Here is a 17,553-nt window from a genome sequence, read left to right on the forward strand (position 1 = left end):
ATGAGCTATTCCACACTCCCCCTCTCAGGAAAGTTCACCTATTGCGAATGAGCAATGGTCAGTTCAGGTTTCATGACCAAAACCTGTCCAGTATCTGGGCACCATCCGCACAGTGTCCAGAACCCAAGGAAGTGATGTCAACGGTGATATGTCCTCCTTCGAGGAAATGACACTGTAAACACTGTAAACACGAAGTGACAGTTGATGCTGTGTTTAAGCTTAATACACTTGGGCATGCCGGTACAACTTCCCAAGCCTTCCACAGAGGACATGTTCCATCAAGCCAATATACTGTAAAGCTTCAAGGAACCGAAAAGTATCCGATTTAAGGATTGTTGGACCAAGCCAAGCAGGGAGTTGAGACTAAATGACTTTAAGGAGCTACTTAGTGATGTATTTCATAAACTCCATAGGGATGCCTGAAACCACACTGATGCAGTGAGACGTGATCGTAGACTGGCCGACATGTACTTTTTCACCTTCGTTTCTGTTTGGGTTCACTTCGCCGGGGGCGTAGAGGCGCCAGGAACAGGCTGGTATTTGGCGTCTTATCCCACATTTCAGTCCACCATCTATCATCGATGTGTTTTTGCATACCTTAGATAATCATCTCTCTATAATCACATCTCTATGGGGTTTTTTAAATCTCTATCTCAAGTACTCTATGCTCTGACAGAGGAGGAGAAGATCGAGGGGTCCCAGTGTGAACTTCAAACCTCTTTTATTTTCCCTCCCACCTTGATTTAAATGGACACCGCGGCTTTTAAGATTAAATTGTACAGGGCGCTTCTGGCGAGCGCCGTGGGGGTTTTCTACGAAGTGCCCTTCAAGAGAGCTGTCAGGAGGGAATGGCGGGAGGAACACAACAACACACTTTGCGGAAATCAAGCTTGCGTCTCAGCACGAAATCACCTTAAATCAATACAACCGCCAGCCCCTCGGGGGGTTCCCCTTAGCAGCTTTATCTCCCAGATGCTGACAGTCACAGAGATGTAACGAGCTCAACAACTGCCCGAGGGGCTGGGATTTCTTCGAAACAATCACCAGCCCATACAAAGTACTAGAATTCTCCGCATTACACAGAAGGGAGCGTAGAGTGGTCACTAGATGTGAAGGAGCTGGTTCGATCAGTCAATTTGCCGCCAAATAATAATTAATATCCAGATTATCTCTCCGAGAGCTCGATTTTGACTCAATCAAAAAAACGTCAAACAAGACACAAGTCGTTAATAACCCCAAATATGAAAATACAATTGCCTCAGCCGACAGAACTCTGCTCTACAGTTTGAGTTGGAGGAGTTCTCCAACACAAAGGTCAGAACATTGTGTGAAATCCACACAATAGTGACAGTGGAGGACTCAGTTTATCTCACAAGGCAGTCTGGCGGCGGTACTCACGGCTTGACTCGGTTGGAGAAGCGTCTCCGCAGTATGATGGCCAGGGTCGTGAGGACCATGATTGTGGTGCACATGGTCCACCAGGCCCACCCTGCACCCTGGAGGCCCGGGATGTCAGCATGAACGGCCCATGGGGGCAGTCTGGAGGGACGGAGTTAGCCTTAGCCTTTAGCGTTTAGCGTTGCTTGCCTGTGTCTCTCCCTTTCCCTGCGCCTTGCAGAGAAGCCTTGTGTGGATTAGCTGGGGGGGATTAGACGGGATCACAGGTCCATGTTATTGAGGCCAGGGACATCGTGATACACACATAAGCCACCATGTGATGTGTGTGCATTTTCTGCATAACCCTCCCCACCCTTACCCTCACCACCAACACCTCCTCCCATCCGTGTTCCACCAGACCTCATTAATCCTGCATCCATGTGTAACTGTTTCACTGTGTACCGAACTGGTCCGAAACACACACAAAACAATTGACGGTTGTTAGTGAGCGAGGGCAGAGCTCCTGTTCCGTAACGGCTGTCAAACGAAGCCTAAGAAACACCAAACCCAGTGACACCATAATGAGGCGTCCATTTACAATGGAGGAGCACGAAAAGACAAGGCCCGACACGTGTCTTTTCTGCACCCTTGGAGCATGCCGCCTCCGCGCCACGACCAACGCCACTCTCCCGTCGCGCGGTGAGACAGGGCAGGATGACAACACGTCTTAGGCAGGGGGGAGAAGGGGGGGCATTCTCATGCCATTCCGACCAGAGAGATTCAATTCCCTTCACGCTGTTGAGCTCGGGCTCCCCCTTCTCAGAGCCCGCCCTGTCAAAAGCGCTCCGGAGCGTGGACGGCTGGACGGTTATGGATTCACTGTGGCGCCGTCAGGAATGTCAAGTGCCGTACCAGTGTGGATGCGCATCTCATCAACGGCTTTTCTCGCCTAATTACCAAATTCCTCCGGTTTTTCAGTTGGTATAGCCATGTCCGTTTGAAAGCCTGCAGGATATTTAGGTTGCTATTGGAGCTGTTATTGGTATTGACCTGCATGGCCACCTTATGCACCGACGTTGTCCCCTAAAAGACAGATACATTCAATGATCTCATGAGCCCAAGTTTGCGGATATGAAACCCAGTGAATTTGTATATTTGCACATCATACCCCGCTTGAGAACAGTCATATAACAGACAGAACTAACGGACAGAACTCATAACACGACACTATTCTGACCATCGAGATGGCTTCACTTTCACTTTGAACCTCTACGGTGCTGTCATGACTGGATAATCAGCACTCCTACCTCGGCCTATATGATATGGCTTCATAACAGACAGCAAAGCCATGAGGTCTCGTGTCCCGAGGCAGCGCTAGCTGTCATAATAAGGTTATGAAGCCACAGAGGTGATGTCTTATGGATCTGCAGCCAGGTACTTTTCCTGTCCTGGCAACTATAATTAGACCACTCTATAATCCCAACAGCCTTAGAACTGCTGACTCAGTGTGTGTGTTTGTGTGTGCATACGTGCGTGCAGGTGTGTATGCATTTGTGTAGGGCCATGTGAATGTGTGTGTGTGTGTTAGAAAGTGATTTATAGTTTGATGATGTTTTGTTTTTTGAACAAGATGGTCAAATCTAGGATGAGCAGTTTATTTCCCTCACAGTATCTCAGCCAGTTGATCTTGCTTCATGTATCTCTTCTGGGTTTTGTGTTTGCGTGCGTGCGCATCGTTATCATGGGAGACTGCCTCAAGCCCTTCCTGGAAAGACAGTTTCTGGTGACAAGAGACCGCGTCGCCATGGTGACACGTCAGTGTCCTGCCAACCACACCAAATGAGAGAGGTCGGGGGAGCAACAGTGTGCCCCCCCCCCCTCCCCCCTGCTAGTGTTTCTCCTCCGCAGGTGCGACAGAGGGTGGTAGATAGATCACCTGTTTAGCCAATCAGCTTTTTTCATGCATTTGTTTCCTGGTAATGACACGGAGCCCAGTGTTTTGTCAACGGAAGTGAGGAAGAGCAACGACGGTCTCGAACTTTCAGAACATGCCAGAAATCAGTCCGTTCCTAAAATAAATCAAAACAATTTCTGTCGGCGGAGGATACACGCTGGCGTACAGCTGGAGAGCTTGAATACATTACCGCCTGGGATTGAAAAATGAACGTCTTCCTCTCAGCGTGAGTCTCCCACTGGTGCCTCTAATACAGAGCGTCGCTCGAAGCTTCAAACAGCGAACAGGCAGTCATTAATCATTGATTAGGAACATTTACATTCCATTATTTAATTATCAGGGGGTCTGTAACAGTGGGACAGAGCATGCGCACTGTGCACCTGCAGGCAGGGGACTCTTGCGTAATGTTACTGCTGTCTGATTGGCCCAGGGGGAACCCGACAAGAAATGGAATTTTAAAAGCCATGATGTCGTCCTTCTGAGACATGATTCAACTCTTCTTCAATAGCTTGAGGCACGGGTAGAAGTAACTGTCAATAACTAACATGAACATCTACTGTATCCTTCATGTATCGGGGGAAATAGTCCAGACATTTTGAGACAAGTGTAGGTGACTTTATTTATGGACTTTATTCATCTTTACCGAACCTGCAGAGATACAGGTCTGTTATATACTGTGCATACATACCAAAGCATCTTCATTTGGACTGCCACCCAGAAAGCAATTACAGTATATAGTACTAATCAATATACAGTAAACAAATACATATACAGTTAATCATCTGTTAATATATTTAGAAAAATATAAAGTTCAAACTTTAAAACGGACAAAACATTTCACAACTGACATAACTAGACCCACGCACAGTATGTTAAGATGCCCTTATTTGCCGAAAGCGTTAAATGTGTGCGCGATGTGAGATGTTGACGTTTTCAGATCCATTTTTTTCAGTAACAATGTTGACATTTATTTTCTGTAGAACTATGACTTATAGCAATAGCATACAGTAGAGTGATTCAAATGTGTATGTGTGTGTGGTCGGTGTGGCGCATGTGCGTGTCCGTGCATGCTGCTGTGTGTGCTTGCCCAGTATAGGTGCATGTGCATGTGCATATTGCGTGTCAGTGTGTGTAAATATGCTGGCAGGTGGGAGAAGCTCTCTGATGGAGGGAAACTCAGCTGTCAGAGGGAGGAGCCCGCAACCGAGGGGGAAGCGAAAACAGTACGATGCCATTTTGTAGAGTTATGGGTGACACACCACACCGTGCGCATGTTTAATAAACATCCTGTCAGAAGGAGCTCTGCCCAACTCAAATATTCCTCTTCAGCCTGCTACTTAATGAAACCAGGGGGCTTGAACTTAGAGGGAAGGAAGCAATCCAAATGTGTCGTTGACGTCAAAGGTTGGGCCGGAACGTGTTGGGGGAGAGATGATTGATTCTAGTGGTAGTGCAGGTCATTGCTCTCCTCTAATGTGATCAGGCTAAAGTCGTGCTAAACTATCACTTTTCCTTACGCAACTGTACTCCGTTAATCCCGATTCAGCTACAGTAGCCTATGGTATAAATGACACCCTTGACCAAATAGGCCTACTAGTAGTTCTCTTCAAATGAAGAAAGGCGCGGAGCACAGTAGCCGTGCGTGTCAGAACAGGACGGCCTTTGCTGTTTGCGTTCGGCCAGTAGAAAGCATGGCGAGGCGGAGGGCTGTGGGACGGATGGTCGGATGAGGAAGCAAGGGGCCTCATTAGCGCCTCATTAATGCTAAATGAGGATACTACGAGAGACCAGAAGGGAGTTACCGCACGCCACCAGCGCAGACACCGACAGGAGATTTGATCCGAGAGTCATTTTAAATAGATTTGTAGTGTATCCAGGGGATTGTCTGGGTGCAGACTGGGACGAGACCAGGTGACCTTGGATGGTGCGAGTCAATCTAAATGCTAACGAGGATAGAGTCAGTGCAACAACAACAAAAACTGTCTGTTGAGGTGTAGCGTTCTAACTGAGCCCCCCGAGTTCTAACTCTAACCCCCCCCCCCCCCCCCCCCCCCAAGAGGTTACAAGGTGAGGGATGTGCCGACACGACTTCAAAGAACTGATGTCTTTCCTGAGATCCCTGGAGTTTTTTGAAACCGTTAATGGAGGTTTTAATGCATGTGTCTATTATGGGGCTCTCAGGATGTAAACCAACTGACAGCCATGTAAATATTAGCATTAGGGACTTCTTATGGTGAGTGTGAGTATGTGTTTGTCCGAGACAGCGTTTATTTGATTTGGTGTGTGTGCACGGCAAAAATATGCATTGTTTTTTTAAGCTCTCTACTTCATTCAATCACCAATGCGGTTTGTAAAGATAACTTTTAGATTTCCTTGTATACATGAAGGGTGCTTATGATTGGATAAAAATATCTGATAGAGCTGGGTTCAACACCAAGTGCTGGAATTTCAGCAAGCAACAAGTGCCTAAAATGGAAACTTAAGTTTAAAAGCCTATCTCAATGCAACTACAATGGGTCTTGAATGAGGGCATAGGTATACATATGCTCACCCAATGTACAACTATACAGACGACATCTCTAGAGTAGTACACACAGTACACACACCCCCCCTCCCCGCCCCGAAAAGTTGGGATACAGTAGCGAACACATTAAGAGATTCTATTACAAGTCACATCTCCTTGTCCCCCCTTGGAAACCACCGTTCCCCCTCGTACTCCTGCTCCCTCGAGGCATTCGAACCCCAAGGAATTACAGAGTCGAAACAATGGAGCTCGTCCCCCGCGCGGTCCTCCGCCCGACAAGCTCCCCAGGCCCACCCCCCCGCCCCCCCTCTCCTCACACGGCAGAGCTGGAGAGCTGGACCCAGCCCACCTCCGTGTAGGCGCCCGTCACGTGCCAGTACACGGCCCTCATGAGCTTGGCCCACACCGTTTGCACCTCGGCAGTGAAGGATTCTGGGAAGTCCTCTGACAACACCTCCAGTATCACACCGCTCAGGATCTGGGAGATGGAGAGGAAAAGAGAGAGAGAGAGGGAGAGGGAGAGAGAGAGAGAGAGAGAGAGAGAGAGAGAGAGAGAGAGAGAGAGAGAGAGAGAGAGAGAGAGAGAGAGAGAGAGAGAGAGAGAGAGAGAGGGAAAGGGGAGTGGAAGAAGAGATCATATAAATGGAAATGAGACGATGGAGAGAGACAGGGAAGAGATTGATGAAAAGTGAAAAAGTAAAAGATAATGGCTGCGAAAAAGTAGGGGGTGGATAGTAATTACTCCCTCTACTGTTTCCCGTTCTGCCTCGAGATAGTGAAAAAGCACAGTGGAACTGACAGGAAAAGAAGCCACATCAAACTCAAGAGTACATCCAAACTCCTTACCTTGAAGTACATGGGCTCCACCTTGTGTTTGACGGCATGGGCCTTGCCCACCAGGGCCAAGACAGAGGAGACCTTCTCAGGGTCGTGGAGGTTCTCCACCACCGTGTTGATGGCGTTCATCACCCGACGACCATGGAGCCTCAGTTGGACGCTGCGCTCCATCTCCTCCGGGTCATCCATGTCCTGGAACTGGCTGAAGTACTGCTTGGCCGAGGGGAAGTTCACAAAAAACCTGCAAGGAAAGAGGGGATGAGATGGTGGAATAGCGAGTGAAGCGGCTGAAACAGACAACGCGAATGAGGGGAAACAGTCCTTGACGGAACTCGGGCACCGTATTTGTGGACCATGACGGTCCTGCGTTGAAGCGTCCTAGCATCATGACGATGGTGATGAACGTTTAAAAAGGACGAAGGCTTCACCAACAAATTCCAGGAAACAGATTTGCACTCAATCTTTTAAAATTACATTGTATCTAAAAGCACCAAGACCACTTCTTAGTCCATAATGTGTCCTCACAACAATCCCAGATGGTATCACTTTGCATCTTTGGTGAAATGATGTCATTACAGAACCCTGATGATAGATGATGATATATTATGGCAGTTAATAGGCTCGACAAAACCCATTAAATTCTTCTGATTAAGTAACTGAAAGCTGTCTTAATGGGAAACGTACACGCCTCATAACATTTGACCAAGCCATTCAAGCTTGATTAAATAATAATCTACTCATGGAACAAACGCCCCGTAGCGACAAAGTCATTCTCTGTCAAATCCTTGAAGACATCACTCACTGCTATCGGTGATTTACAGAAAACAACCCCAAAGTTAAGCTTTTGAAATCCTGAATGTGCCTGGAGTTGCAATTAGACTTGTGGCATCGAGCTCCTCACCATCATGGTAATTGGGTCTACGACTGAAGTGTTTACGTTCTGAGAGAGATGCTTACTCGCCGTGTCTGCTCGAGAAGGAGTCTGCCTGCGGCGCCGTGGCAACGGAATGATTGGCAGGCGGAGAGCGGAGAAGGGCTGCTGATGAGGTGAGGGTCGTTAGGATCGTCAAGTCTTTTCGAGTGTAATTAGAGGCAGGTGCTGGGGACTGGAGCAGCTGAACAGATAGAGGTACATGTTCCTCTCGCAGATTCTGGGTGCGTGTTTACATGTCCTCATGTGTCAGATGGGGGTCAGATGGCTGAGCGGTTAGTTAGATTAGGTTATTAATCAGAAAGTTGCCGGTTCGATTCTCGGCTGTGAAAAATGACGTTGTGTCCTTGGGCAAGGCACTTCACCCTACTTGCCTCGGGGGGAATGTCCCCGTACTTACTGTAAGTCGCTCTGGATAAGAGTGTCTGCTAAATGACTAAATGTCAAATGTAAACGTGTAATATGGAGGCCTCTCCTTGGGTGTTTTGGTATTGAAACAGACAACATCCACCTTGTCCATACATACCGTGAAATGTAGGAAGAATGTCTATGACCTCGGTGGTTGCCCTTCGCTTATGTCGGAAACTTCAGAAGAAAAGTCGAGGTTTGGGGTTAATGGACTTCACACAAAGACCACAGAGACTGCTGTTTTTGACGTCATTTGGCTTGTTTGAACTCAAACTGTTGTTTACACTGAGAGTTATTTTAGGTCTGTGCAGTAAAGGACCATCCTGTGACCTCCCTTTGGAGATGTAAGCAAAAAGAATGGGAATCATGTGGGATTCTAGGAAAACTCCGTTAGTTTTGATTCAGGGCTGCGTTGATGTAAGTCCCTGCTGAATCGTACGAGCACTTAAATTAGACAGTGCTGCTCAGCATTGAAGTCACAAGACTGCTTTCACTGGTCGTTTAAAGAGAGTGGTATGTTTGGAGCAAAGCAGGGAGACAGATCACAGGCTATTCTCATGAATAAAGCAGACTCCACACATCGTACTGGAAGCAATCACACGCGCACACACAAGGGAACGCACACTCTCATGGCGCCCACACATTCGCCTGACCCAATTTGACTGTATAAGTGCTCTAACGCGAGTGTGGCTGGCTGGATATGGAGGAACACGGTTTAGTTATTCCGTTGGTTAGGTTTGGCCTCTGGCACCACCGCTACACTACACCCGTGTCCCCCAGATCCTGTGACATGCTACGCTAGCCACATAGGCGCTCCCTAGCCTGTAGCTGTCCAAGCGAAGCTTTCCCAGCTGTCGCTGCGCTCTCTCTTTGAACGGAACAACTAGCGAAGAAAGCCATTGTTCCTGGTCTGGGAGATAAACATGAAAGTAGCCGCAGCTCTTTGCGAGGAGAACAGGACGCTTTCTCTTAGAATTCAGAAACAAGAGACTTCTTTCTTGTTGTATCTGCCAGTACTCAATAACCAATGTTCTGTACTCTCTGGTGCGGTTCTAATTGAACACATGTTTCGGGCAAGGGAGATGCAGGAAATGGGAAAGACCTTCTTTTATAGTGTTTTAGCTTTTATCTAGAAATAACTTCAATAAAACAAACGTCCTGTGAAACATTTGGCGTTTGGGAATTTGACTGAGACCCTCACAACGGAAACACGATGTTCTGACAACGCTATGTCTGGTGGCTGAGACAAGCGGGGTGTCAGTAGTGTCTGAGACGTTCCTCAAACTCGCTACCCCGACCTGACGCTGAATTTAAATGAACTCATCAAAGCCGCACCATAAGCTTTACTGGTTAATTACACGCTGATTCGTATTGTGGGCTTGTTTTCAAGAAGTTGTATGCTTTTTGAGTGCAGAGACCACTTGCCTGATGTTGTGGAGGACCCCTTGCGGAGAACCAATGTGTGCTTTGCCTCTATTGAGTTAGGGAAGAACTGTCTCAGCTCTTATGATATTCCAGGAGGTTCTGAGAAAGTGACCTGACCATGACATTATGACACCACCCCAGGGAGCCACCTATACAGCTGGCCTACATGACACTAGAATACACTCTCAGAATACAGAAATACTATGGAGCCATTTGCCTGTGGAACCCTCTACATAGAACATTGTAGGGGTTCTACATAGAACCTTTATGCTTCCACATTGAACCCAGTAACTCTTATTAATGATGGAAACTCAACCAAATCTATGACAGAGCTTTAATACAATCAGGTGTTCCTCAGGTCAGCTGAAAAATGTATCTGGTGAATATATATTTCACTCATATATTATGAGTATAAATTACATTTTTAGTCATTTAGCAGACGCTCTTATCCAGAGCGACTTACAGTAAGTACAGGGACATTCCCCCGAGGCAAGTAGGGTGAAGTGCCTTGCCCAAGGACACAACGTCATTTGGCACGGCCGGGAATCGAACTGACAACCTTCAAATTACTAGCCCGATTCCCTCACCGCTCAGCCACCTGACTCCCTCGTATATCAACAGGAAGCCACACAGCCCACAGGTTGGCGATGACTTCCTTTGGATCGATCCACTAATGCACGGCGTTTCAGTGGCATCTCAAAGCTGCCTCACTGCATGTAACAGGGAGCGCCTGGAGGGGGTCTCCTCGTTGGTGCAATTGCATTTGTACGCATTGGCTCAGGCTATTGTCGCCGTCTATTCTTTCCGACCACCCGAGCAGAAGGACATACATGCAAATATGCATTCCTACTGAACCCTCTGGGATCGGATGCTGTTCACTTTCCACGCGGGACTTACATTTACATTTAGTCATTTAGCAGACGCTCTTATCCAGAGCGACTTACAGTAAGTACAGGGACATTCCCCTGAGACAAGTAGGGTGAAGTGCCTTGCCCAAGGACACAACGTCAGTTGGCATGACCGGGAATCGAACTGGCAACCTTCGGATTACTAGTCCGACTCCCTCACCGCTCAGCCATCTGACTCCCTAGACTTGGACCAACTATCTAGCCAACACTGCACTACTCAGCCTAGCTTTTGGACTCTCCTGTGGTCTTCGAGGTGACCTGGCTATACAGTCACCGTTTTCCTTTGTTAGCCTCTGTGGTGGCTTAATGCTTTTGGGGTTAGGGTTAAAAGAAGCTTTCAAGACATGGCGTGCCAGGCTAGCCCATGGGAGCCTCTTCTGTTGTTAAGGGACCGAGAGAGACACAGAGAGAGAGACAGAGAGAGAGACACACAGAGAGAGACACAGAGAGAGAGACACGGAGAGAGAAACAGAGAGCGACAGAGAGACACAGAGAGCGACAGAGACACACAGAGAGAGACACACAGAGAGAGAGAGACTCAGAGAGAGAGAGACACAGAGAGAGAGAGAGAGAGAGAGAGAGAGAGATACAGACAGACAGAGAGAGACAAAGAGAGAGACACAGAGAGAGACGGAAGAATAGGAGGGGGTTGGCAGAGAGACAGAAGACAGAATATGGATGAGCTAGGGATGGAGAGACGCAAGAGGAGTCGAAAAAGAAATGGAGGACAGAGTGGATTGTGACAGATCGATGGTCGATGTGCCGTCTCTACATCGATGGTCGATGTAGAGACGGACATTAATCCAAAAGCTTGTTTCTCTCGTAGACATGCATACACACACATGCGCGCACACACACACACACACACACACACACTGAATGCTCTCTGCCCTTTAAGTGCTCTCTAAGGGACTGAGAGACTGTTTGTCACCTCAACCCCAAAATCGGATCGTGCCGTTCACGCCAGTTGCCCTGGCGACGGCACGCTGTCCATTTTAACGAGCCCTTGGGGGCTTTCCATTTTGGAACAAGGAGACGATGTAGGAGATGAAGGATAATCTAGGCATCAGACAACTCTATCCTACAAAGTACATGCCAAGCAAGACATCACAACACAAACACAAATGAAAAGGTTTCTTTTTTTTGTGACAGTACCAATGAAGTCTTCTGAATTGATCTCTTGGAAACATATTTCCTTCTGGGAACTACTTAACTACATATTTTGGGGCGGATTAGAAGTTTCATTAATTTGGTGACAGGTATGATGACCTGAAGGGGAGTAGCCACACAAGTAACTGCTTGGGGATTAGTGGAGAGAGTCATATGAACGTCAACATGTCCTATTATCCTTGACATTTTGACAGGTGATTGATCGAAAAGCCGGTTCAAGAACAATTATTAAACTAATTACATTTGCAGACAAAGCAAGAATATCACTGCAATGCCATAAGATGGTATTGAGTTACTACTAAGACTTTAATGATGGATGAAACTACTATTCTTTCCAGACTTGATTGACTGCTCAACTGTCAAAAACAAGCTCCAACCGTTAAGACCAATGGGAATGTGTTAGCAACTGCCTCCCTGTCACTCAGACACAGAAACAACAAGCATCCAGCCTGATTGGCTAAATGAGTGCCTGTCCGAGAATTAACTTAAAACCTGTCCACTCTCACCCATTCCTCCTCTGAACCCCTAGTCACAAACTTCCACACGGTCCTAAGCAAATGTATTTTCCATTCTGGAGGGGGTAGGGGTAGGGGTGGGGGAGCCCATTCCAAAGCCTACCTGATGAGGATCGTGACTCCCACATCCTCGCAGTTCTCGTAGACCCGTCCCCAGGTGCCCTGGATGATCTCCCTCTCGGCGTCCGACAGCGGCTCCACCCGCTCCGGACGCTCCCCGTGCTCCGTCTCCCCCGGCTCTCTCGGCTGGGGCGGCTCCGGCTCCATCTGCGGCGCGGCAGCGGCGGTCCGCCTGCGTTGCTGCAGCAGCTCGGAGGCGGCCAGCAGCGAGCGAGGGAGGTAGGGAGCGAGGGAGGGGGGGAGGGAGACGGAGAGCTGAGCCCCCACGGCGGAAGTTGGCGGGGAGAAACTATAGGGGTCCGGGAGAGGAGGTGGTGGTGGTGGTGGGGGGACAGGGGACGGAGGGGGGAGGAAGGGAGGGAGGGAGGGGGGGAGGGAGGGGGGGGGTACACAGAAAGGACGGCGGGAAGCTGACGGCGCAGCCCACCCCCCACCACCACCCACAGCCACCACAAACCACCGCTCTCTCGCTCTCTCTCACCCTCTCTCCTCGCTCTCTCTCCTTTCCCCTCCGCTCGGATTCTCCTCCCACTGTCCCCAAAACGTCTCCTCAACTGTTACGCTCCTTCTGTGTTTTCTCCCCTCTTCCAGTGATGCGCTCTCTCAGTCAGTCTCTCCCTGGTGTGGGGAGATGCCTTCTCTCTGAACTTCTGTGGCTGTGAGAACCTGATGGAATGAGAGAGGGAGTGGGAGAGAGGGGTGGAGAGAAGAGCAGAGGGGGGTGGAGAGAAGAGCAGAGGGGGGTGGAGAGATATAGATAGAGAAAGGGGGAGGAAGAGAAAAAGAGCACCTAGGGTCCCTCCTCTCAGGATCTCTCTCTCTCTCTCCTTCCCCTCCCTCTCACTAATTGTCACCAGCGCGCACGCACACGTATGCAGCACGCGCACTCAAACACACACACAAACACATGCAAATGTAGACAAACTCCTTGCCACTGTCACGATTGAACTGGTGCTACTGTGACAGTCCGTGAGACGACAAGACAGACAGATGAGAAGTGTGTATCAAGGTGGATGCTTGTGCATGTTGTGGGTGTGTTTTTCTTGGTTTGTAAATTGTAAATCGTGAAAGAAAAATTGTTTTTCCTCCATTACTGGTGTGACTTTGTTGTGGATTAAAGATTCTTAGTCAATAAGCTGAAAGGAGTGAGCAGTAACTCCAGACGTAGAGGTAATCGATTGCAAAGTCTCTCTGGAGCTTGAAGGCCTGTGAGACCATTTTTACATGTCAATAAAAGTCCGTAAAAAAACGAACTGGGGCCCACTAAGTAAGCATCCACATAACACTGACCTTTATAAATCACTGTCAAGTCACCACATCAGTTTGTGTATTTGTACTATAAAAGTATAATAAATCTAACAATGACTAATATGATACAATTCTAATAATAATAATACTGATTGGGACTTACCCAAACAGAAAATCCTTTAATCTCTCCAATGTGTGTAGGCAAAGTTTCCGTGTGTGTGTGTGTGTGAGTGTCTGTTGCAGTAGAGGATGCTTGTGCTGTCTAGCGATGAAGCCTGTATACGATGTGACAGGAAAACATTAGGTCTCTCCAGGGGTTGTCTCCCAGGAGAGAGGAGCTGACATCCTGACAGGTAAGGAGAGGGATAGGGGAAGAGAGAGAAAGAGAGAAAGAGAAATAAGTAGAGCTATAGACAGACAGGGGGGGGGGAAGAGACGAAGACGGAGGGCTAATCATTTGTAAGAAAAACAAAATATGTATAAAAGATGGGTGGCTCCACTGGTTTCGAATTGTGATGGATGTCGCCTACTGTGTGACTTATTGAAACCCTCTTGAAACATTCATCCAGCAAATGTCACGAGCGAGCACTCCGATACCGACAAACACAGAACGCTGTGATGATATAAAACATTCGCTGTTGATGAGGTCAAACGCTTATCTACTTCCAATCAGGACTGGGGACATTGAAAAAGACACTTTTGACATACGCTCGCGGGCGCACCGTTGAGAAAGGGGACAGTTGATGGAACTCTGTCCAGACAAAAGGACTGGGATTTGGTGTGTGTGTATGTGTGTGTGTATGTGTGTGTGTGTGTGACAGGTCTATTATGCTATTGAGAACGTGCGCTATTGAGTAAGGCGTTTCAAAGATGACAGGCTTCAACACAATGCCCAGTGGTGTGCCACTTTGATGCTCGTTAACGTGCCAAAAAAAAACACAACTCACATGGTTCACATCTGTCAATCACAATCAATAACCAATAAATATGCGACATGGGGCTTTAACAAAACCTCATCTGCAAGTGCGTGAGGCAGTGTATCGTTTTAAGATGCCAATTTATAACTGATAACCAGCAACGTACTATACGATTAACAAAGACTGGACATGTAATATGGATGTGATAAGCCATATTAAAACCATATTATTCTGAAAGACCTTTGAATAGAGACAGGGTAAAAAACCTCCTCCACACCAGGTCCTTGTCTTGTGCCAGAAGACCCCTTTCATTTGTGTGCACCCTAGCATTTGGTCATGTTCATAATTGCGTGTCTGCTTCAACTGACTTGTCAAATAGGTCAAGCATCTGAAAAACATCTCCAGCTCTCTGTCTTGACGAGGGGGTGTAGTTGTCTACCCTGGTCTTAGGGGAAGAAGAGTCGGCCATTAGGCTGATTATTTCATAACCATGAATCATGGTGTGTTTAACACATCACAGTAGGCCTGTCTGAGTTCAATATCGAGTTCAATGAGAAAGGACAGAAGGTGGGTGGTGGGTGGAGGCACAGCGTCGGGTCCATTAATGTGTGTGTGTGTGTGTGCGGGGTTGAAAGAGACAAAGTTATGGTTACTGTTAGGAAGTAACCATGGGAATTAAAATCCTATTTAAAAATATTTTGAATTTTCTAAGTGACACTTCCTCTTTATAGGAGACGGTGAATGTGCATTAATTCCGTCTTTGCGTTTGCAGGCTTCTGCCGACATCTTGTGGACATTTCTGTGTCCTGCGTAACGACTCGATCGCCAGTTTTGCCAGATTTCCCGAGAAGTTGAGTTACACGTCAGCATGAAACCTGTACTGGTGAGTGGACGTGTACAGTGACCTCAACATTTTGTGTGTATCAGCTGATACCGGAAATTATGGCGATATGGAACGTGTAGTGGAAATGCCGAACAACGGTGGTGAGAGTGAGCAAAACCGCTACGTCTGACGTGTTATTTGGTTTAAAAAATCCATAAACAGGGTTTGATATCGTAGCTCTCGTTTTGATATGTACTATCGTGTAGTTTCCTGTAGAGTGTAGCGTATATAAACAATGCAACATGTAGGCGATTCTTTGTTTCCGTCATCTGCGTGGCTTGTCGGCGGGTAGCCTAGCAGCAAATACTTGTGCTCGTCTGAATGGCAAAGCGATTTGAGAGCTACGTCACCATAGAGAGGGGCTACATATGTAACGCAGGTGTAATAACTAAATCACAGTATACATTGGACTACATGTAGCCTATGTAGACAAAAAAGAGACCACTTTGTTGAATTTGTTGATTTACCTTCATAATAATGATAATTTGCATAGTTTCCATAATATTGAAGCACATCAATGAAACTGTAACTAGCTTACAAATTAGCTCTGGAATCACTGTTCAACCTTATCACAGTTCTTTCCTACCTCCAAGTTTCAATACAAGTAACAACCATTAACTTGCCTGTGCTCATTTGATTTAATCATTTAAATGTAATCATTATCTCCCCCTCACCATTCAATCATTCTCACTTCATTATTCAACCATCATCCTTCCACCCATCACAACCTCCCACTCTCTCTCCTCCCTCTCTAGGTTTCTCCCTGGCCGGCCCCTCCACCGCCCCCCGCAAGCGACAGGTGCGTTTTTCCGCCCGCCACGACATCCTCCTCCTCCGCGAGGTGATCGCGCAGAACCCCTTCTGTTCCAAGGAGTCTGGTCGTATCTGGGCCCGCGTCGGGGAGATCATCACCACCGCTCTGCAGGATGAGAACTTTGAGGTGGACGCCAGAAGGTGCAGGGAGAGGACCATGCTGCTTCTGGACTACTACAAGAAACAGGACTTCCCCAGCCTGCGCAGGTGAGAAACGAACATAAAACAATCCGAGTATAGAGTTGGGCATGTGTTGGGTATATATATGAGGTCAATATGACATAAGGTCCAGTATGACATGCAATGCCATCTATACAAGGAGGGTAGGTTACTATTTAAAGGAGTTAAATAATACGTTTTAATTTATGTAATACATCAAACGCATGGGCATGTTGTGTGTGTTTGTGTGGACAGATTTGGAACAGACAGACTGTATGCCCAGAAGGAGGACCTGCTACACGAGGTGCTGGAGCTGGAGGCTGAGAAGGGTCTCCTGGCCAGTGGGGAGAGCGCCAAGTACCAGGAGGAGGAACTGAGGAAGAGAGCCCTGGAGGAGCTGTCTGCACCTGAGCAGGACAAACCCAACATCATCTCTATGCAGACAGTGCCACCCCCTGGTGAGAAATAAGAACTTCAGCCATGTCCTAGTATCACGCTAGGCCTAGTAGAGCTACTGTAGGCTTTCACACCAATCCCAGTCGTAACAAATTATGATTCATCTTGCCAGCTAATTAGAATCAGATGTGCTGGATTGAAATGTACACCTACAGGATGAAATATCCAGGAATAGGGTTGGACATCCCTAATCTGGAGTAATATAATACCATAACATGATATAAATACCAAACTTGACCCCTCATTACTTCACCCTTACACCCTTCATTCCATGAAGTAAATGCACATTTCCACGCCAATATAACATTGCTATCAAGGATAAAGCACAGAAACATATGAGTTGAATCATCATCATCATCATCATATGAGCTAAAACCCCCGGAAACAAAAGTACGTCCCAAAACGTTCTCACTTCTCGTCCCCACAGATCTCCACCACGCCCCTCCCCCCTCCTCCCTCGCTGCCGTCCCAGCCACCCCGGAGCCCGAGGAGGAGCCGGAGGAGCAGGAGGAGCTGGCGGACCTCTCCTCCGCCCCCATGGCCAAGCGGCCCTGCCAGTGCTGCTGCCAGACCTACTCCGAGATCCTCAGCTTCCTGGAGAAGCGCTACGAGGCGGAGCAACGCCTGCGGGAGGAGGAGCTGTCCCTGAGGAGGGAGGAGCTAGAGGTCCAGCGGAGCAAGATCGCCCTGGAGCGCGAGCGCCTCGGCGCCGACAGGAAGGAGAGGGAGCGGAGGTTCGAGCTGGAGAGCCAGGAGAGGCAGGTTATCTTGGACCTGCTGAAGGAGAAGGTGCTCAAGAGCTGAGGGGGACAAGGGGCGACGAGCTCGTCGAGTTCCCCCTCAGAGACTGTTCATGAACTATGGGACACCTTCACCCACTGTCCACAGGCGTACGGGTGGCCGTCCAA

The 17,553-nt window shown here is 47.9% G+C and overlaps 1 protein-coding gene across 1 annotated transcript; it reads right to left on the minus strand.

The window, feature by feature from the left end:
• Positions 1-6,168: 6,168 nt before the first annotated feature.
• On the minus strand, positions 6,169-12,357 carry cygb2 (cytoglobin 2). Its single transcript, XM_067259602.1, has 3 exons — positions 12,153-12,357; positions 6,702-6,933; positions 6,169-6,333 (listed from the first exon to the last, which is right to left on the minus strand). Exons 1-3 carry the CDS (start codon positions 12,314-12,316, stop codon positions 6,169-6,171), a joined length of 561 nt encoding a protein of 186 aa, XP_067115703.1. The 5' UTR covers positions 12,317-12,357.
• Between the last annotated feature and the right edge of the window lie 5,196 nt (positions 12,358-17,553).

This window comes from Osmerus mordax, chromosome 21 (genome assembly GCF_038355195.1).
Source record: "Osmerus mordax isolate fOsmMor3 chromosome 21, fOsmMor3.pri, whole genome shotgun sequence".
NCBI classification, from domain to species: Eukaryota; Metazoa; Chordata; class Actinopteri; order Osmeriformes; family Osmeridae; genus Osmerus; species Osmerus mordax.